At 38.0% G+C, this 22,232-nt stretch overlaps 2 protein-coding genes and 1 pseudogene across 2 annotated transcripts in view; all 3 read right to left on the bottom strand.

Annotated features, from left to right (window-relative positions):
• Nucleotides 1–13,589: 13,589 nt before the first annotated feature.
• On the bottom strand, nt 13,590–14,835 carry LOC107583991 (hemagglutinin/amebocyte aggregation factor-like). The gene is made up of 5 exons (XM_016270383.1): nt 14,772–14,835; nt 14,606–14,684; nt 14,092–14,280; nt 13,860–14,012; nt 13,590–13,688 (listed from the first exon to the last, which is right to left on the bottom strand). Exons 1-5 carry the CDS (start codon nt 14,824–14,826, stop codon nt 13,643–13,645), a joined length of 522 nt encoding a protein of 173 aa, XP_016125869.1. The 5' UTR covers nt 14,827–14,835; the 3' UTR covers nt 13,590–13,642.
• An 840-nt stretch (nt 14,836–15,675) lies between these two features.
• Nucleotides 15,676–18,723, bottom strand: LOC107584040 (mitogen-activated protein kinase 12-like; annotated as a pseudogene).
• Nucleotides 18,724–20,364: 1,641 nt separating this feature from the next.
• Nucleotides 20,365–22,232, bottom strand: part of LOC107583972 (mitogen-activated protein kinase 11-like) — a 9,587-nt gene continuing 7,719 nt past the window's right edge. Inside the window, exons 8-12 of the mRNA XM_016270359.1 lie at nt 21,839–21,910; nt 21,540–21,619; nt 21,338–21,416; nt 20,690–20,863; nt 20,365–20,440 (exon numbers count right to left, since the gene is read on the bottom strand). Coding sequence (XP_016125845.1) covers nt 20,367–20,440; nt 20,690–20,863; nt 21,338–21,416; nt 21,540–21,619; nt 21,839–21,910 — 479 coding nt within the window. The 3' untranslated portion in view covers nt 20,365–20,366. The remainder of the gene's footprint in view (nt 20,441–20,689; nt 20,864–21,337; nt 21,417–21,539; nt 21,620–21,838; nt 21,911–22,232) is intronic.

Below are 22,232 nucleotides of genomic sequence, written 5' to 3'. Positions count from 1 at the left end.
ACCTGTATGAATTTCTTTCTCTCCTCAACATAGAATATATTTTGATGAATGTTGGTAACACTTTCTGGTCCCCATTGACTTCCATAGTATTTTCCCCACACAATGGAGGTCAATGGGAACCTGTAACTGTTTGGTTACCAACATTCTTCAAAACATCTTCTTTCAGCAACAAAACTGGAACAATTTGGAGGGTGAGTAAACAATGACAGAATTATAATTTTTGGATGAACTGTCCCTTTAAACGGAATCTGTAAACACCTGCAGAATTCCGCTCAAAGTTCCGCAAAATTGGAACACCAGTTATTCAAAAAGTTCTACACATCCCGTAGGTGCTTGTTTATTAAATATTTCAGCTAATTTAATGATACTTTTAGCTACCAATAAGACTAATAATACTATCACCATTTTACCATGTTTGAATCCAAAATTTTGAATTGAAATTTTTTTTAACATTGAATTGAAAAAAAAGTTTTTTTTCAATTCAGCATAGAAATAATGAAAAGCATTTCCCACCTTACTATTTGAATGTCAGCTGTACTGAAACTGTAAGAAAGTGTGAAACAGCAATCTTATATATATAGATAAGGGTAGTTGATGCATAATGTGACCATGAACTCAAAATTTTAGGTTAGATTAAGAAAGATGATTTGCTTTGCTATTTGAATTTCTTTTGCTTTTCAACAGTGCCTTCAGTGGTAAATAGTGTGTGTGTGTGTGTGTACACATACGTAATTCATGAATAAGAATGCATTATTAATAAGAATTTTTAAATAGTTTTAATTAAAGTTTGAATTAGAAGAATTTCTAGAAGAATAACTACCCAGCTATAGGCATAACACAGATATTCATCAAATATATATTGCACAGTACTGTCGTTTTGGTCGCACTGGATCTGCTAAATGTTGGACAAAAATGCTGTCATTATATGCATTGTATGAACTCTGACTCTCTCTTTTTCCACACCCTTTCAAAGTCCCCCTCTCAGTTTCTTTTTTTCAATTCAACTCCATTTCTTCTTTTTGGCCTCAGACTACATAACACGTCCTTACAAAGTCCTTCGTTCACTCTCTCTCTCTCGCTCGCTCTAGTCAGCTGACTGTCTGGCTCTCTGCCTCAGTGGCTGGCTGAGCTCAGCGGCGTGGCAACGTGCAGCTTGCCATGTCTGCTGTCGCTACAGGAACCAGCTGCAGCGAGAAACACAGCAAAGCTGGGTCAACCTGCAGATTCATTCAGAAAATCTTCTGTCTGAGAGAAATGTAATACCGAAGATGTGTGGCTTACTGTAAACAGAGTTTCTCACAGTTTCTGTACACAAGTGATGATTAAATCCTAAAATTCAATGACATGTTCCCTCATATCAGGTTTATTAAACACTGGACGTGGTAAACAGTGGTTAAGGATCGAGGCTGCATATAATGTCTCAAATCAAAGTACAATACTTAGGATCATTTGTTAGTTTAATAAGTGTTGCATGACTTTACAAATAATTTATTACATGTAAAAATATATTTGGAATATACACTACCGTTAGAAACACAGTAAAAACTTGAACTTGAGTAAAACTTGAAATATTATTAAAATGTTACATTAATGTTAATAATATTTAATAATATATATATATATATATTAAAATATGCTATATGAAGAATCGCAATGACTCTGATTCTGATGCAGTCATTCATTTCTTAAAGCAACCCTGGAGCACCTTTTAAAAGGGTGAATGTCTCAGATTCATGAGCGACATGTACAGTCAATTACAGGTGTCTGAATGAATCTTCTCTTCTCACAGAGACTGCTGATCTTTTGAGACCATGTGTAATCAGATGCCCCACTGTTGTAGGAGCCTATCAATGTCAGAATCACCGGCTCCCAGACAGCCAGCTGGCATCACCGACTGCCAGCATGATGTTAGACGGCTCTCCTTAAGAAACCTTGAAATTACGACCCAGGCTAAAAATAGTCTTCTCCTTGAGTCAGTGCATGCTTTCAAATATCAGAAGTTTAAGCTGCCGCTAAATTTGGTTTTGTTTAATCAGTTAACAGATGCTCTTACAATGCTTGAACATGAGTGAGTGTGAACTTTCTTAGCCATGTTTTATTGCACTGAAAGTATGCTTTGCCGTGGTTCATATTTCTTTGTATTAGATGGTGGCAGTAGACCATAGCAGTGTGCTGATTATCACAGAATGTTCTAACGCAATGACCAGTGTCCAGATGACCTGTTAACACACTCAACCTGATTAATGGAGACGGAGCTGTTCAGTTCTGCAACATAACTAGTGTGTACAAATAATATTTGGTTTGTTCAGTTAACGCAGATGTGTGAGGATATGCCGTAAGCAGCCAAAATAAATGCTTATATCATTGCATAAAAACTTGGATATGCCTATTTGAAATCCTTAAAGGGATTGGTAGTTCACCCAAAAATGCTAATTCTTTCATTTATTTTGAAAAAATTCTGTCGATACCATTTTCACTCAGAAATTGCATACATTTCATAAAGAAATGGAAAGTAACACATAGAATTAAATGTAAAAATTTGAAGTAGAAAAACTGAAATAAGATTTTCTTGTGAAACCCACTCCAATATTTCTTTACATTTTATTTACAAAAATCATTTTTTACAGTGTCATGTTGTTCCAAAACCCATAAGACTTTGGTTCATCTTTGAAAAAGACATTACACCTGTTTATCACACACTGTAAAAATTATTTTAATTTGAAGTAAAGATTGCTGGAGTATGTTGTACAAGTAAATAGTACCCTATAGCAGTTTTCTTTTCCTATGGTATGCTTTAGTGAAAATCGTTTCTACACCAAATTATTTTTCAGTGTCTAAAGCGATTGTATCTCTTCAAAAGACTTGGACTGAACCACTCGATTCATATGGACTCATTTTATGGTGCTTTTATTAACTTTTTAGATCTTCTAAGTTTGGGTACCTTGACTGTCAATAGAGTGACAGAAACTTTTTAGGTTTTATTATTATTATTTTTTTTTATCTTAATTTGTGTTTTGAATATTAACCAAAGTCCTATAGTTTGGAATGAGTGAGTAAATGATGACAGAATTGTTTTGGGGGGGAAAACTAACTGTTTAATTCAAATCGGTGTTCATTTTGTGGTCAAATGTTTGTATAATGCCCCCTAAACCATATAAACCGACAGCTTTTATAAATCATTGTCTCTCATAATACTCTGTGGCTGGTCTCTTTTGATACCACATGATAGTTTCATTATTTAAATCCATTAATTTGGTAAGGAGCTATTAAAGTAGGCTCATATACAGATACAAGACCCCTCTACATTGCATCAGGGTCCTGATCACCATTTCAAGGATTATTTAGCAGCAATGACTGGAAATTACATTTCAGTTATATAAATCTTACACTTTTAAAGCCGCAACCAATCAAATCAAAACCAATTCATCAACAAAGCAAACCAGTGACCAATCACAGTAATCCAATCATGAAAAGAGGAAAGCAGCAACCAATCCGACTTAGGCATTGATCAAATAAGAGTGCTAGAGATGGGCTGATGTCACACAAGACACCGCTCTACACGTATACGTGTCATAGATGTCTATTCTCACCTGGTGCGTATATTAACTATGCTATAAAAAGCAGCACCTGTCAGCCACACACACTTGCATATGATTGTTGCAAAGTTTGTGTGGTGCCACCCAGACAATCAGGTTATTTAAACAGCTTGACCTAGAAATAAAAGGGCGCTTTCTCTCTCACACACACACTCATTTTGAACACTGTGAGTGTGACAGAGGGGAGAAGGGAGGTACTGGGATCAGAAAGACTCTGCAGCTGTGGGTCTACGTGAGTTCTGGCAGGGACACACTCTCCCTCTTTCTCTATCGCTCTCTGCTTGCACCCTCCCTCCCTGGCATCTATTTCTTTATTCTCCTCTTCATTTTTCTGTTTCTCACCTCTTTCTCTGCCTAACACCTCCCCCCCATCCCCCAAGAGACCTTGACAATGAGAGATGTTTCACTTTTAGCTCGATATCTGAGACCTGTGAAAGACAAGCAGAGGCATGGGAACCAAACTGAAAGAGCAGAATTTCATTTAGCAGAAAATGACTCAGTAGGTAGAAAATACAGTGATTAAAACCACATATTTTGCCACAAAAGGACAGAATTGTCTTATTTGGGAGACATGTAAAATAATAATGTAATATTAATGTAATGAAGCTGATGCTCCTGTTCATAATGTGTCCGGTCACACTGACAAACATTTAGTCTTAGTCTATGTCTGTCTGTCTGTCTGTCTGTCTGTGTCTGTGTCTGTCTGTCTGTCTGTGTCTGTGTGTGTCTCTGTGTGTGTGTGTGTGTGTGTGTGTGTGTGTGTGTGTATGTGTATGTGTGTGTGTGTGTGTGTGTGTGTGTGTGTGTGGAAATCAGCTTTTTTTTCAACCGGATACACAGTGGCCATGAACCGGCCCCATCTATCCCACGTTTCACCTGCTAGACAAACATCACGGAGACCATCTGCAGCAATTCTGCAACCTGCTTCCTCAACTGGACACAATGACACAGTGGGCTTGTTAGTTTGTTTCCTCAACCCATGTGACCTACAAGCTAAAAGTTCCAGCCAAGGTCAGTTGAAAAGTTTAGGAGCAGGGAGTAGAGAGAGAAAGAATGAGAAAGTAAAGCCAGGAAGAGGGCAAGGAGGGCATGCAAATTGCAACAATGCAGCTGAGAAAATGATTCTAGTAGATTGTGGAGTGTTTTAGTAGTGTATAATGTGACTTGCTTTGTTTGAGTGCAAACTTGGTCTGTACTGCAACTTTGTGGTTGTAGGTGGAATAATCTGTTAGAAATTAGCTGTTCTGATTTCACTTTGAAATTTTGTTTTTAAAATGTACATTTCATGTTCATAACAGTGTTGTCATGGTCATGTTTTTTGGTTACTTACTTTGCAGATGATTTATAGTCTTAAGCGTTTATATAAAATTCACAATTAAAACGTTTACCACTTTACATTTTGTCAGGGTTTTATATTTCAAATATACAAATATGAGTTATATGAAAATATGAGTGTGTTGTGTACTAATTTATAACTAATATGTGCATGAGCTTATGAACGAAATGTAGCTTTTTGTTAATTCAAATATATATATATATATATATATATATATATATATATGCAGATGTAAAGTCATAGCCTACTAATTTGTACAAGATTGTGGAAAACATTTCATTTTTGCAACAATTATTAAGTTGGTTATTTTTAATAATTTTGTAAATAATTGTCAATTTTTTATTTAATTATATTAATAATAGATTCGCAATTCATAATTCGTACTTTTAAGGCGCAAAATAGGCTAGAACATCAATAATATTAAAATATCAATAATAATATTGTTAATGATATAATAATAATAATAACAATAATGTTATATTACTTTTTTGTATTAGTGCACAGGCTGCATCACGTGATTCGTCCCAGTCTGTAAACGCATCACGTGTGTGGTGGACGCGTTTGTTATCGTTACACCTGCGCTCACCTGTACACGTTAGACTGGCGTTACTTTAGCGTAACGACTCCAAAGCTGGGTAAGTATTTGGAAAACAAATGTTTGTTTTAAAGTGATGTTAACAGATTATTTGAAGTGCAGAAATTAAATCGGTCCTAAATATCAATCTAATGATGTCAGATAGGCCTATATGTAAACACGTGCATTCTGCACTCCCATAACCTTTTTTTTTTTTTTTATCAAAAATGAGGTACTATAGTGGCAGTCCTTACTCACTTAGTGCCCTATGCAAAATAAAATCTAGACAATATGATGAACGCAAAATATTTCCCCAGACGTGTCAGGTGGTGTCGTTTTTTTAGTGTGCAATTTTTTATATGTTAATCGACAGTATTGCTATGGTTACTTTTTCAAGCGACACCGACTTGTTATTTAGCTAGAAATATGACATTATAGTCAGCAACAGAGCACATGGTCTAACATGTTTGAATTGAAATGGTGTCCCTGTCTCTTAATTAATATTAGACATAACATTATGAGTGAGATTATATATTCATAAAATGAAAGCAATTACACTCACTCTTGAAAATCTTGATGGCCCACCAGAACATTGTGGTGAGGCACATTCCAGTAGAAGGTCTCATCAAACCAGTTCACATGTGAAGTCCAATGACAGTTTTTGCTAACCTCAGAAATTATATTAGTATTTGGTGTTATCATTTTTTTAGTTACTTGTGTGTGTGTGTGCATGGGTTCATGTTCATTTGTAAAGAATAAAAGCTAGTGAAACTTACTTATACCCCTCTAAGTCATAAAATCATATTAATTAAATTTGAAATTCTGTGTTTGAGATTTATTATAAAATTATAGTAAGTTGCTTCAGTTACTAAACTGTTGAAGTGGTTGCGTTGGCACTTTTGGTTTCACTCCAAGCAACACATTATGATACTCCGCTATTTTCCTCCGTCTGTGGTCGTTACATGCTTATTTTAATGTTATTTTTATCCATCAACATGATTGGATAGAGAGTAATGGGTCTCGTGACTTTCGTCAAATCAAAATCTGCAACTTATTGATGACCCGTGGCGTTAATATAGGCTACTGCACACTGACAGAGTGTACCTCCCCTTGATGGTTGATGTACACAACTGTTGCAGTGATGTCGGTGCGTACGAGTACATGCTTGCCTTGCAGCAGCGGACAGAACCGGTGAAGACCAAGTAGTACTGCCGTAACTCGAGGCAATTGATATGCCACTGCAGTCGAGGTCCCGTCCAGGAGCCCTGAATCTGCGTGCCTGTTGCATGCAGCGCACCAGCCCATCCTGGAGGTATCTGTTGTGACACCAACATGCCTCAACACTTGCTCCATGGGCACACCTGCCCATAGAAAAGCAAGGTCTGACCACGGGCTGAAAATGCGGCGACAAACCATATGCCCCAGGAGCCTCTGAAATTGACCCACTGGCTGAGATGCTGAAGTGCCATATCTCTGTACTTGCACAACAGATCTCATGAGTGAGCTAATATAAGTCAGTCGTCAAGATAGTTGAGGACTTGGATGCTCTTCTCACGTAGTGGAGACAGGGCACCTTCTGTAACTTTTGTGAAAACGCGGGACAGCCCGAATGGGAGAACCAAGGGAACGATTTCCGACGTACCCACGGTGGGGCAGCAAAGGGGAGGAAGTGTGCTTAACTTGAGAACCATAGTGCCCCAAAGTATAGGAAGAGAAGAAGCTCTTACCCGGTTCCCCAGCTCCCCCGGCGAGATGGCATGGGGAGAGTGAGGAGGCGAAGCGTCTTGCTTCCACAAACTCTTGCGTGGTGAAATAATGTCGAGACTTACAGTGAGTAAGTGTGGGGATAGGATCAAGCGGACAGGTGGTAGGATGATTGGAAAGGATAAGTTTGGAAACATCTGCCTCCGAGAGTGGAGAGAAAGAGTGTATTTGTTGTCATGATGTGATTGTCAGTTTGTGGTGTGGAGAACTGACTGTTGATGGTTGTAGTTTTATTAATGAAGAATGTGGCAAAGTCATCAGCTGTTAGAGTTGATGAAGGAGGGGGGGGGGCAAAGAAGAGAAGAGAAGGTTTTGAAAAATGTGCGAGAGTCAGAACAGTTGTTAATTTTGTTGTGGTTGTATGCTGTTTTAGCAGTTGTAACATTTGCAGAGAAGGAAGAGAGGAGTGACAGATACAAACTAAGGTCAGTTGAGTTTTTTTTATTTGCGCCACTTCCTCTCTGCAGCCCTGAGCCTAGAGCGATGTTCACGGAGAACATCGGACTGCCAGGGGGCAGAGGGGGTTGTGCATGCTGGTCTGAAAGAAAGGGAGCAAAAGTTGTCTAAGCAGAGTGGAGCAAAGTGTGTCAGTAGCAGTGTTAGTGTCCAGTGCTGAAAACTGAGATAGTGGAGGAAGTGAGGATGAAACCATAGAGGATAGGCGAGAGGGAGAGAGTGAGCGTAGGTTACACCGAAAGGTGACCAGCGGAGGAGTGTGTGTTGAGTCAGTTTGAGGTTAGAAGTGATGAGGAAGTGGTCTAAGGTGTGCAACGGAGTAACCAAAGTGTTGTCAGTGGAGCAGTAACGTGTGTAGATAAGATCCAGTTGGTTACCTGATTTGGGAGTAGCCGTAGTAAATACTCGCTTGAGGTCAAATGAGGCAAGCAGTGTTGAAGTCAGCAGCCTGGGGTTTTTCTAGGTGAACGTTGAAGTCACCGAGTAGTACAAGAGGAGTACCATCCTCAGGAAAGTTTGAGTGTAACACATCCAACTCCAAGAAGTTTCCCAGTTGATCTGGGGGACGATAAACAACTACAACATGGATTTTAACAGGGTGGGTAATGGTAAATGCATGTGATTTCAAATGAACTGTCGCCAGTAAGTTGCAGTGTCCTCAGGTTTGATCCAAGTCTCAGTTAGGCCCATGAGGTTGAGACTTGAATGAGTAGCAAAAGATGAAAAAGTCTGCTTTGTTTACAGCAGACTGACAGTTCCAGAGACCACTTGGAATAGAGAGTAAAAATATTAGAGGACATAGGGACAGCACGCAGATTATTAGGATGGAGCTGCCTCCAATGTACCATGCGTTATTTACGAGTGTTAATAGTAGAGATTTGAAAGCACATGGTGAATACAATTGACAAAAAAAGAGGTAGATGAGAACAAGCTGTATAAGGAGTAAATAAAGGGGAGAAAAGAAATACTCAAGTGCCTTGTCGGTGTCCTTGCTTGGTGGAGTCGCGCAAGGTAAAGTCGATGGTCTTTACATTCGTCGGTCTTCACACAAGGGCTGCCGCGGTGTGCTAACCAATTATATTCTCACCTGATTCCTCATTATTGAATTCAGCTGGCCACTCCTTACTACTTAGCAAACTGAAATTGAAAAGCCTCGCAATACGCATGACAACAAACACGACTTGAGCACGAGTTTACCACGGTAAACACAGTAAGCAAAACAATGTTTCCTATTAACGACAACGTGCTAAATCTAATAAGAAATTAAACAAAACACTTACAAGCTGCTGTCCTCTTCTGCTGCTCGACTGCATTAGCTGTTGACACTATGCTGGCCTTTGTACATTTTTATATGTGCTTTGTACCAGTTGTTACCGCTTATAGCTGTTGACACTGTACAGATCTATGTGCATTTTCATGTGCTTATTATGTTGCTGTTTCTGCCCTGTGTTCAGTGAAGTTGCTTCGTTCATCCTGGCTGGATATGCAAATTCAGTATACCAGAGCAAAAGACGCTCATTGGTTTAGCTGCGCCTATCAGCTACAAGCTTTCCCAGCGGGCGACACTATTGGTTGGGAATGTCTGATTTTCTACCCTATGCTTGGTGTAGTCTAGCCTTGCTTTGCCTGATCTTCGCCACGCTCACGCCGGGAGTTTATAGAATTCCCACTATGATCTGTCGCAATATAGAGAGAATGCTCGACAGGGAACATATCCGATTACTGTCGTAACCTCGGTTCCCTGAGAAAAGGAACGATACATTGTGAAGATTGCCATGCTCGGTGCTTGATCAGTAGTGCAGCATTCAATCTCAGATTCTGATGTAATTGGCGCTCTCTGCGCTTTTATACTGCCTGTCAAGCCTGTCAGTATTTGCATGGATGAGCGTCAATTGGCCAGTTTATGGAACTGGCGTTATCCTATAAGACTATAGGATTTCCGAAAGGGCGCCGAGTTCCACTGTGATCTGTCGCAATGTATCGTTCCCGCTCTCAGGGAACCGAGGTTACGACAGTAACCAGATACGTTTTCTTTCAAGTGTTCTCTCTACATTTCGACATGCAGTTTCCATTGTCGTGGCTGTTTTCAGCCAGCGTCACTACAGAACCTCTAATGTTCTCATATCACACGACTGTAATGGACTGGAATGGATCAAGCAACTCGTGCTGTTTATCACTTTACATAGTGGTGGAAGTGCAGCGCTCGTTCATCAGCGCTGTGCGGGTGACTTATCTCACTCCTCTTTTGCACGCCGCTTCACACTTTTGGAGTATTTGCTTTTTGCAGTTTCGCATGCGCTGTTATTTAAAAACAGCGCCTAATGGGGAGGTCTCTAGGTCCAATGCACTTTGTCACCCTTTTCCCCCACCAGCGATGCCCCTGTCCTTTATTGTGGTGTAGCAGTGGTCCAGAATATTTTTGTCTCTGGTGGGGCATGTAATGTGTTGTTTGAATTTTGGCAGTTCACGTCTGAGGTTTGCTTTATTATATACGTGTGTATGTGGATATAATACACATAATACACAGTGTATATATATATACGTGCGCTTGCGGTGGAATGTAAACACTCACGAGAATGAACGAGGAAAACTCCCGTGGCGAGTAGAAAGGCTTACAGTTGATGAAAAGTGCTTCTAGATCGGGACAGCACATATTCTTCAACACTGTTACATCTGTACACCACCTTTCATTGATATAGGAACATGTCCCGCCACCACGCAATTTCCCTGTTGATTCTGCATCGCGATCCGCTATGATCAGCTGGAAGCCTGGCAGATGTAGCGCGCTGTCCGGAATGGCTTCGTTCAGCCAGGTTTCCGTGAAACACAGAGCAGCAGAGTTTGAAAAGTCCTTTTTTTTTTTTGGGAGAGCAGAAAAAGTTTGTCCATTTTGTTGGGTAGAGAGTGGAGAGTCGCGAGATGGATGCTAGGCAGTGCCATTCTAAAATCGTGCTGTCGGAGCTTGACAATCGTGCTGGCTCGCTTCCCACGTTTGCACGTCTTAAAGCGTTTAAACGGCACCGCTGCTCCGCCAACTACAATGTCCAGCAAAATATCAGAATAGTCGAAAACCGGTAGAAGATTGCGTGGTGTGTTCAGCTTATGCTGTTTTTTTTCAACAGGGTAGGCAGGTTTCAGTAAAGTTGTTCCACATTTTCTTATCAAGGATCATGTCACTGAAAATTTCAAAGTGCTGTTAAGATTTAACCCAATGAATTGAGCACATTCAAGCATGCAAACACTCACACACAGCCCAATTTACTAATTGAATACAGAGATCAGCTGCAATTTTTTGTCTTTGTCTTCGTCTTGGTTCTTTGAACTGTGAGAGAATATTGAGTCTTACAGACATTTTTGGACACCGTACTTGTAGGGTACTTCCATCGTCGATCTCTGAAAGTACAAATATGACATTAGTGAGTAACAGATCACACAGTCTGACATTTCTTATTAGAAATAAAATGAGTAAGTAAAGAAATTGTACCCACTCTTGAAAATCTTGATGGTAGCATTCAACGCCCACCAGAACGTTGTGAGGAGGCACAGTCCACTGGAAGTCCTCTTCAAAGGAGTTCACGTATAAAGACCACTGAGAGTTTCCACTGACACCAGAAGTGCACTTCACTTTACATCAGGGAAACTGCCACCAGTGTGGTATTGACATCAGTTCAGATGAACTCAAGTGAATTAAAGTTTAATCATAAGAATGAGTCAATCATCAGTGCTCACCATCTGTCTTCATGATGGTTGCTGTGGTAGCTGCTCATTCCGGCAATCACATACTGTGCTGGACACTGAAAACTGAATTCTATGTCGAATTCATTGATGTAAGGTGACAAGAAACACTCTGCACTCAGGCTATAGGTGGGTTTACAGCTTTATTCCCAGCGCCGGTCCTCATAATAGTTGCTGCTTTGGTTACAATGTGCAAGCAAGGAATGGGGACAGATGGTTAAATTTTTTTTTTACTTTTTCATGAAATTTCTATTTAAAGTTTAAAGGTCAGAAACTTTCTAAATTTATAGAATTTATCCATGGGAAAACTTTAATTTACAAATGTACAGTTTGTGAATATAGGGACGTTTTTATGCCTTAATAATAATGTTTAATAAGATAAACCTTTAGTAAGCGATACCTCTTTATGGAGGACACTGACTGGCCTGCAGGACATTTAAAACTGAGAGGCTCGTCGTAGTTGTTATGCCAGCCTTTGTGGAGATGGAGACCAAACCAGTGTCAGCTTAGAGTATATTCTAGTATCAAGTAACTCAAAAATACTGCTGCAGATCAGTCTCTCAAAGATATACATAGAAATTTTAGGAAAAGGATCACTATAAAACGCTAACACATTTACTAAAATCACTCACATTGTCCAGTGGCCAACAGTCCATTGAGTAGCAGAAAGAGAGCAACTCTCCTCGTGGTGTCTTGTGTTCAGAGATGCAAACGATTCTGGTGTTTACCTGTGAACAGTGTTGATGGTGCTTATTCTCTGTGAGGTCTTTTAAATGCTTTTCACATGGCTGATTCTAGCAGCAGCCAATCAGGAGTCTGACTCTATCAGCACCATCTGTACAGAAGTGCTGCAGGTTTTGATTTTGACTGATTAAAACAATGTAGTGCAACTTTTTGATTTTCGAAGATATACACAAATATTAAACTGCTTGTGAAGCAAAACAAGAAAACTCCCTATGTGAGTGCTTTACAACCCAGTGAAATCAGAATATATATGTTTACATTTATGCATTTAGCAGATTATTTAATCCAAAGAGATGAGGAACAAAGCCATTTGTCGAAGAGCAATGTTTTGACTGTTGTTTAAAAAAAAAATGTATGTAATGTTATTATTAATTCTATTTAATGTTCCAAGTTAAATATATAAAAATAAAATAAAATGAAATGGCATATATTTATTCAAAGAATCTCTGATGTATAGATTTCTGTTTTCATGTGCAACAGTGACATTTTCACTACTTTCCCAGTGAAACTTAATGAGTACAACTTTAAATCATAAAGTCTTTTAAATTTTATTGAAATGTGTATTTGAAGCTTTTCCACTAAATCAGTACACATAAAGCAACAGTACACATTTTCTGTTTCAGATCTTGAAGTCTACCTACGAGCCAATGAGTTCAATCAATGTTATTGTCATTAATCAAGTCGGTTTAAATAAAGGGGATAGAAAATGTGTGCTTTTTGTTTGCTTCTAGGAACAGAGTTGGGAAACACTGCTCTAAACAAGCGTATCGACTTCATAGGTAAGGGACCAAATATTTGTTGGTAGTGATAATTCATTAATCCATCTGATAATGTCAACCATATGTGACTTGAGTGCTGCACTCCCATAATTTTTTTTAATATGCGATACCAGGGCTGGCAGTCTCCCTGCCTGTGCTTGATAAAAGTTAAAAAAAGATTAGTAAAAAAAAAAAGTTTTTAAGAAGTAGTAATCAAATAATACTTGTGATGGTGACCATGTGAACTCTTTGTGCAGATGTCAGATGTTCTTCCATTTTTTTAAGTCAACTTTTCACTGTGATTATTATGCTGAAAGTATAACTTAGAATTTGTATTTACTACATTTTTCATTATGAGTAGTCTCAGAGTTTTGGACCCCAGACATGCGTAGTCCGTTCAAGAAAAAGTAATCATATGGTTCAAAAGCTAATTATTTTATGAACTGGAAATTATTATTATTCAAAATGTTAACACCTGGAACTAAATTTTATTGATAATTGCAAAAGTACTGATTTTTCCCCCCACTAATGGCTTCAGTATACTTCATGACACTCGCATATGCATGTACAGTCTCAGACCTACTGATTTTTTATTCAAAATTCTTTGGCCAATAACCATGACATTACATTTCCATCTTGTTTATTTCAGATTATTTGAGATTATTTGCATTTGAGAGTCTTAGCATTGTACTTTACTACAATACTTGTACTTCCAGCGCCGGTCTCTGAAAATATAAAAAAAGAGATATCATGTTAGCATTGAAATATGCAGTTTCACATGCAGTTAGGATTCCAGTATCTCATTTGCATCACCTTTTTCACCATCTACCGTTTTGGAAATAGTTATAAGTTTAATTGTTTTATAAGTTCTCTCTTAAATCTGCTGCTATACTTACTCATGTTTATTTTCATGGTAGCTTTCAGCACCCACCAGGTAGTTTTGGTTTGGTACGGTCCAGTGAAAGAGCTCATCAAACCAGTTCACATAGGTAGTCCACTCACAGTTAGCAGTACAGTGGCTGTTACTTCTACAGCAGTAAAACTGCCAGCTGTGTGAAAAAATTGGTATTGGCATCAGATCAGGTAAACTCACACAAACATCAAAATCAGTCCAAAATCATGGCTCACCGTCTGTCCTCGTGCTTATTGCTGTGGTAGCTGCTCATTCCTGTGATGATGTGGTGCGGTGGACACTCATAGGTGAACGTTTGGTCAAAATCATTGACGTAAGGTGACACGAAACAGTCTGCACCAGAATCAAAGGTGTCTTTACAGCCGAACTCCCACATCCGGTCCTCATGATGATTATCATGTTGGCTTGGTTTATTCATTAGGCAAGGAAACAGTAAGAGGCAATTGAATGATCAACTTGATGTTCTGATTATGTGTTCGGTTTCATTACTATAGTATTTTTGAGAATGTGTATATAGTTCTTTTGAAATGGAATATTGACTCCACTTTTCTGGGGTTACAAATTACCATGCATGTTTTATAGCCAATAACTTCCATTTTAGTGTAAACTGCATTCACTGATCCATATTTTTTGTAGACCACATTGACCCATGATGTTTTGACTTTGACTTTAGTATAACATTTAACAGTATCTATACCTTTACAGAAGTACAGTCTGCGTTTTACTCACCTCTTTATGTAGGATATCGACTGTCCTGCCGGGCAGTTAAAATCTAGAGACTGGTCATAGCCGTTTTCCCAGTGTAACTCTGTGGGATTTCATTCAGACTGAACACTTTAACAACTTAACAAGCATTTCCATCAATTCTTAAAATTCTTTTCATAAAGTTTCCCACCTTGTCCATTGGCCAAGAGACCTGTCAGCAGTAGAAATAAAGCAGCTCTCCTCATGGTGTGAAATTGCAAGAGAGAAAGGTATGGCTTTTATAAAGACCTCAGTCCTTATGGTCACATATGCAACGTAAGGTAAGTCTGTTGCTTATCAAGTGGGATAGTTTGAACAGGTGGCAGTAATTTCTCAGGAACAGACATGCTGTGCTAAAAATAATAATCTTTAACTTTTTAGCAGAAGTTTCAGCTGTTTAAAATGTGTTTTTAGTTGCCGGCAGTGCCATTTCACAGATATAAAGCACAAACTTCCCTGCCATTTATGCTCAAAATATCTTCGATGCCTTTTTTATAAACACTCATACTTTCGGCACTTCTTAAGAATGTCAGACAAAGTAAAAAAGTTTTTTTTTGCCGTTTATTTTTCAGCCTTTATTAGGGAATTTTTTATCTGTATCATCTTTGGAATGTGCACCATAACAGCAATAAACAGTTAAGCATGTTACCGTTTTATTTTTGTGCTGGGTGCTTGATTTTTAAAGCTAAACTTATGTAAGATGAGTTATGCAATCTTGCTCAGGAAAAGCTAAGGTTTGTTGCACTGAGAGAAGATAAATATCTACTATATCTTATGTATTGAAAAATAATCAGATTTGTTTAGGCAAATAATATTACAAATATATATATTTTAAAAAGAAGATTTTTTAAAAGTTCATAATTAATAAAACAAAGATTATTGGAGTATGTTTTCTGAGTGAAAATGATTCCACTGCCAAATGTTTTTCTAATAAATCATGAGACACTCATTAAGATGGTTTTATTCATTAATAAAATAGGGGTGTGGTGTTAAATGTGCTAACCATTACATATTCTTTGTAAATGATTGCGTTAATAAATGAAATAAGTACTGATCAGTAAAGTAAATAAAACATAAGCCTACTGGCATGCTGAAATCATTAAGACTAGCATTCAAATACAATGGTTTTTGGGTGCAGGTAAAACATGGATTTTGCATATTCAAGTCAAGTAATAAAGAGAATTCACATAACCGTATAATCATGTGGAACCTTCTAACTGAACAACATTGTGACAAACTCTTGCTTACTTACAAAGTCATACGGTTTACATTCATTCCATTTTCTCTTTGTCATACATTTATTCATATTATATATGGTGTGTATCTGCATCCACTCAGAGGGATGTTTCTTTGGAGTCTCTGATCTCTGTGATGGGTGGCTGGAATGACAGGATCTCTGTAAAAGTGTGACCTGCAAAGTGAGAGACCGAGACGACAATGAATCAGAACTAAGAATGGAGTTGTACATTGTGACCTCTCTTCATGTGTTTCTCATCTCTCTCCTACATTATTCATTCTTTACCTCAACCCATAGAAAGAAAACCTAGCAATTCTGTTATTATAGATTTGAACCATTGAGATATCTCATACGTTTCCATTGATCGAGAGGCAGTTCTGTGTTGTCCATAGAGTGATCATAAGGCAGGGCCTCCGTCTCTTCCTCAGGTTCTCTGAACTCTGTGAACAGTGGGAGCTCAAGCGCCTCTGCAGCGCTCATGCGTTTGTCTGGATCCAGAATCAGCATCTGCTCCAGAGTCTTCACAGCTGAAAAAAGACACTCATTAGACACAAATAACTCTTACAATTGACCCTAGCAGTGTAGCAAAAGAAAGAAATGGCTTACCTTCTGAGCTGGCTTTAAAGAAAATAGTGTTCAAGTCTTTCTTTGGTACTTTAGGCAGACCTCTGATGTAGTTTTTGGCCTGTTTGGGTGGATAAAGAAAACACACATGCATCAGTTGTGCAATGTCTATGTGTGTGCATGCAATCTTCCTGTGTTTCTTATTATCAATAATACACTCACATCTTGGCTCTGTAGCTTCATGATGAAATCTGGTGCTGGTGTTCCTGTGATTTTCATGATCTCTCTCAGCTGGTCCAGATCTACAAGTCTATGTCAAGGATTCAGTGATACAATAGAGATAGTACAGTGAACACAAACTTTATCTGTTTAATCTCTGCTGTGGATTGTAATAAAGTCAGTTCAGTTGACTGATTTTCAGTGATAACTACATGTAAATACACAAGTCAAGAACAACATAATATCAGTCAGCTAATCATCAAAGTCACTAGAACATGTGAAAGGAGAAATCATCTTTTAGTTACACTGCAAAAAAAAAAAAGATACGGTAATTTCCTTTAAAAAGTGGCCTTCCAAGCAACATCTCCGCCATGATGCAGCCCACTGACCAGATATCAACTAAAACAGAAAAAGAGTTCATAATCACATCAGGCGTTGAACAAGCTGTTCATAAGTTCTTACTTAAATTGGAATTTAAAGTTCTCAAGATGCAATTCAGTCAATCTGCGATTTTATTAACAACATTTCTTCTGGTTGGAGGCTTCCAGAAATATTTAGTTTATACGTTGAGCTGTGTTATTCAGTTTCATGATGCAACGCAGAAATATTTAGTAGTGCGTGTGTTGTAACTTGGTGCCCCTTTACGTCAAAAAATAGGCCAAGTTGTAACTTAAGCACAGCTGGTGCAACCGGCCCCAGGACTAGTGTGATACTGAGCTCACTGTGATGTTCTACAGGGACATCTAGTGGTTAGACGATGTAATAGCTACATTTATTTGTACAGGTCTCTATTGGTAGTCTATCTCACCTGTTTGTGAGTAGTGCATCCAGTTGAGGATAACCTCCGGTGCTCTGTACCAGCGGGTCACAACAACCTGTCATCTCTGAATCTGCCTGACGTGCAAGTCCAAAGTCCAAGATCTGCACACAAAGTTTACCGTCATCCTTGCCAGGATTTTTGAAACTCCCAGCTTTTTACAAAAGTTGATGTAGACATTAATTTAAATTGGGCTATAGACCGAGTTGCTTTAATACCTTCAACTGCCAGATTTCCTGGTTTGAGATCCTGAACAACGACAACCAAGTAGACATTTACAAGAAACACAACTAATACATATACATCTAAGGCAGTAAAAATGCTCCTACTTATTCTATATAGCCTGTTTTTAAAGAAACAAAAATGCACGCCTCCATAAATTTTCTCAGTCATTATAAAAGAGAAGAGATGGACAGAGGATGAATGAATGTCAGGGTTGAATGAAGTGGTCACCCAACCCCCTCTGTGCCTCTATTTAAACTCTCCGAGGTCACTTACCCTGTGAATGATCCCAGCTGAATGAATGTACTGTGGAAACAGAGCAAGAGCGAGAGATTTATAGATACCACAAAGTTATAAAGGACAGAGTGCTTCACAGATGTGATTGTGTGTATATCTGTGCCTAACCTTCAGACCCCTCAGTATCTGATAGACCAGAAACTGCACCCTGTCCTCCGATAGTCTCTCCATCTTCATCAGCTTTCCCAAATCAATGCCCATAAACGGCATCACCAGGTAACTAAGAGAAAAAGACATTAGCTGCTGTTTCACTGTTGGTCTGTGATGACAGAACTTAAAACAATTGCCAATGATCTGAATGACATAGTAGTTTAGTGGTAGCTTAAGTGTTATTAGAGAAAAACTAGATTTTTAGGTTGAAATCTCCTAAACTATCTCCACGACTATTTGCACCAAAACGCAACTTGGAGAGCCCCGGTGGATTTGGGGGCGGTTCAAACGTTTCCACAATTACGCGCTGGAATAAACATTTGAACATCGTAAAGCAGCTTTTTCAGATTGTTATCGGATCTGTAAATGAGGTCTAATTGATTCCTTCTACTTTTAAAATGTTTAACACTGTAACAGGTTTCAGGAAAAGAGTTTCATTTTATTAAAAGTGATGGTGAGGGGGTCGTGCATACATGCTAAGGGGACTGGCTTACTCACAAAGGGGAAAAGACCGATCCAGTCCCAGTGAAACAGCTGAAGGCAGTTCTTATCTTTGTTAAAGGCATGCAAGAGACCAGGAGGAGGGTGCAGATACATAATGGCAAAGTGCTAAGGCCACATAACAGGACATCTGAACAACATCAGAGAAGTGACACTTGTTTGTACCAAGTGGTTAGTATATATTTTTTACACTGAAGATTTCTGAAAGCAGGGCAGTTGTTGATAATGTTCATTTACATACAGTGTAAATGTGAGAAACCACACCCATTTTCCCCATTCAACTTTAGAGGATGCTTAATAGTTTCATGACATCAAAGTAGTCATTCAGGATCTTCCAAAACATACATTGAGAAATAATTGTGACACTTCCTGAAATGCAGTTTCCTTTTTTTGAAAACACACACATATTCAGTCTGTAAACAACTGCTGCCATTCCTCAAATACATTTTAAATATTGTGTAATTCATTTCACTAGACAGAAGAAACATTCAGAAGACTGAACTGAAATTGCTTTCTCAAAAAAAAATTTATATTTTACATAAAGAAAATCAGGAATGTTGATTTTTTTTTTATTATTATATATTAAAAAAATTATTTGACACTGACATTATTTTCATAAATTCTTTTGTTTCTCATATTCGTAAAATTGTCTATTTTACATTTGTAAAAAATTAAAGGCAGTACGGCAAATATATTTATTGTTGTGATTGACTGACTGATTTGCGTGTTATCATAATGAACATTTTCTTAATTGCAATGAAAATAATGTCACAATGCAAACAATCATAATGGTCCTAAAAGTTTTTTTTTAATGCAAGATACAATTTTTTTTAGGATGAATTATGACCCAGACGTGTTCTTAACAGGATTTGTGATAGATATGGATATTAACAACTGACAACTGACTTGTACTATAGAAATGGATGTGGAAACTTATGTTTTACAATAAAGGAGGTCAACCCACATACTGGTCCTTTAAATAACCTAAGAAAAGAAAAACAGTTTATCCAGCATATGGTGAATTAACCAGCACTGTTGTAGTGCAGCGTAAACTAACAGTTAACCTTTATTTTAACCTTTTGTTATAAAGACAGTATTTGTGGCTGGGATGAGTTTTATCACAGCAATCTGTTTCTGTAACTAAACAATTATTAATCATTTCATTTTCACCTGAGGTGTGATTCCATGCGAACACACATGATGCATTTGAGGTATGTTATATTCAGATAGCCTTGCGGATGCAAAACGAGTAAAGACAGATTATGTAACTGATTATGCAGAGACTTTTGTACATTGATGCATATATCAACTTTTTAAGACACACATCCCACTCCATCCAATATTGTAAACATATTTTCTCCTCCTCCTGCTTAGTTTGTTTTGGTCTCATATGAAAGACACCATACCCTGCTTCACCTATAGACACCTGTCTCACATCAAATATAAAAAAACACTCAAAACACACAACTCTGCACACATACACACAACATGCACCTTGTAATATTAATACATTGTGTCTATGTTCAAACAATACCGGTCATGTTTTGCTCTTATTTCAGTGTGTATGAACACACACCCACATACAGGAAGGGCATCATGCCTTGGAAATACATAGTCATTGTCTCTGGTTGGACTGCAAGCTGTTCATACAGTATGTCCATCAATCCTGTTGGATGTATGTTTGAAAGACAGACAGTGGCGAGGGGCGGCATCTTCCTGGATTGTAGTTATGCTCAGTTTTATTGTTCAACCTGAAGACTTTCAGGTTTATTGGGAGGATCTTTAAAATTGCTTACTTCCTCAAACACCAGCTCTGTGGAAGGAGAAAGAGAGAGTGGATTTCCATAGTCACCGAACAACTCCAAATATTAGTTAATAAAGCTAAATACAAGTCAATAAAGACGAAAAGTGTGACAAATAGAGTTGATTTTATATTACAAGGTATCAATTTTGGCAGATCATGTTCACAATGATTTTCTGAATGAACAAATAGCTTCAGCATGGTGGCTTGTACGTTTACAACCTTTAATCCAAACAAAAGCAGTGTAAGATTTCCTCTCACCCTTCCACTCCTCCAGCGTGCGATCCTTGCTCTCAGGGGTCTGATCATATGGAGGCGCCTCTGGTTCATCTTCAGGATCGTGGTATTGGGAAAAGTACGCATGACACAGAGCTTCACTGGCTGAAATCCTCCCGTCACAGTCTAACACCAGCATCTTTTTTAACAGATCAACCGCTAAAGTCAAAGAGGGCAAATGCGGATGGGAAAGATTTGAAAAGGGGGAAAATAATTCGATTTTATTTGACTAATTCTATTTTTAAGTACTAAAAAAACGTCTTTTTTTTGCAGCATTGATTGTACTTCAAGGATGATAACTTTTTAAAGTTTTAAAAATCATTCTAAATTTAAGAGAATAGCAGCATTTAGACCACAACTAACAATGATACAAAAGAACAACGTCATTGGTACTTTCAGAATGCTTTTTCCAGCTGATGAATGATAAAAACATTGATAACCAATCAGAATCCACCTCAATATCATTGAAACATTCAGAACTTTCAGAAACATTGATAGCCAATCAAAATCCAGAAAACATCAAAGAGCTCAAGTGTTAAAAGTGGCAGATGGCATGAAAGCAGTTCACGCTAATATGGCGTGTGGGCGCTAATATAGTTATCGTTCTTAATGTGAGAAGGCCTTTAGCCTTACCCTGAGGATTTGCTCCTCTAAATATCTTCGCCAGGTCCTGCTGAGGCATGTGTGGAAGAGACTGGATATATTTCTGAGCCTAGATGGGTAATACCAAAAATTATGGTTTAAATTTCAATCACACTGTCATCCATCAACAACATTAGACATTGTTAGTATTAATAAATTCAACCAATAACTGAACACTTGGGTCTCTTCTCACATGTTCGGAGGATATCTTCTTCAAAACGTCAGGCGTAGGAGTGCCTACAACCTCCATGATTCTCTTGAGCTGATCTATATCTGAACAAATTATGTCATAGATTCTATAACAGTTTAGAGGTTATAGGTTCCATCTTTGGAAACTGTTTTCTAGTTCCTTACATTCAGCTTCTGTAATTTAATTTGAACCACTTAGGCTGCACTTTCCTCACCTGCCTTTACAGGAAGCAAGACTCACTCAAAAACCCCACACAAACACACTAAGAGGAGGTTTAAGTGGCTTTCGTGAAGGAAGGATACAATCGTTGCCAGGAAACAAAACCTTCCCCTTCAGAAGTTCACCCATGATGCATCCAACAGACCAGATATCCACTGTAAAACAGATTTTATCGTATTTGATCAACCAATTGCACAGATCATAAAGTGCATATCTATCTATCTATCTATATCTGTCTGTCTGTCTGTCTGTCTGCAGTGCTGGGTAGTAACTGAGTGTATGTAATCTTGATTATGTAATCAGATTCGAAAAATTAAGTACTTGTAATTAGATTTTCTAACATTTTAAAATGATTATAATCAGATTACCGTTACTTTTCTGGATTACATAATTACATATTATTCACACAATGGTAGTAAATTATTAATTTATTGATATTTATTGATGTTTAATGCATTTCTCTTTGTGTGTTTTTTT

Source organism: Sinocyclocheilus grahami, unplaced genomic scaffold, assembly GCF_001515645.1.
Source record: "Sinocyclocheilus grahami isolate Dianchi unplaced genomic scaffold, SAMN03320097.WGS_v1.1 scaffold56.1, whole genome shotgun sequence".
NCBI classification, from domain to species: Eukaryota; Metazoa; Chordata; class Actinopteri; order Cypriniformes; family Cyprinidae; genus Sinocyclocheilus; species Sinocyclocheilus grahami.
Note: the sequence above shows the minus strand (reverse complement) of the source record. Positions and strands in the feature narration are given on the sequence as shown.

Excerpts from the sequence above, each read along its gene's own strand:
- LOC107583991 (XM_016270383.1), bottom strand. The coding sequence starts at position 14,826 with ATGAGGAGAGCTGCTTTATTTCTACTGCTGACAGGTCTCTTGGCCAAT. Across the intron at positions 14,281-14,605 it reads TCGATATCCTACATAAAGAG|CCAACATGATAATCATCATG; the intron begins GTGAGTAAAACG and ends GAATAAACCAAG. Across the intron at positions 13,689-13,859 it reads TACCATGAAAATAAACATGA|AGACCGGCGCTGGAAGTACA; the intron begins GTAAGTATAGCA and ends TTATATTTTCAG.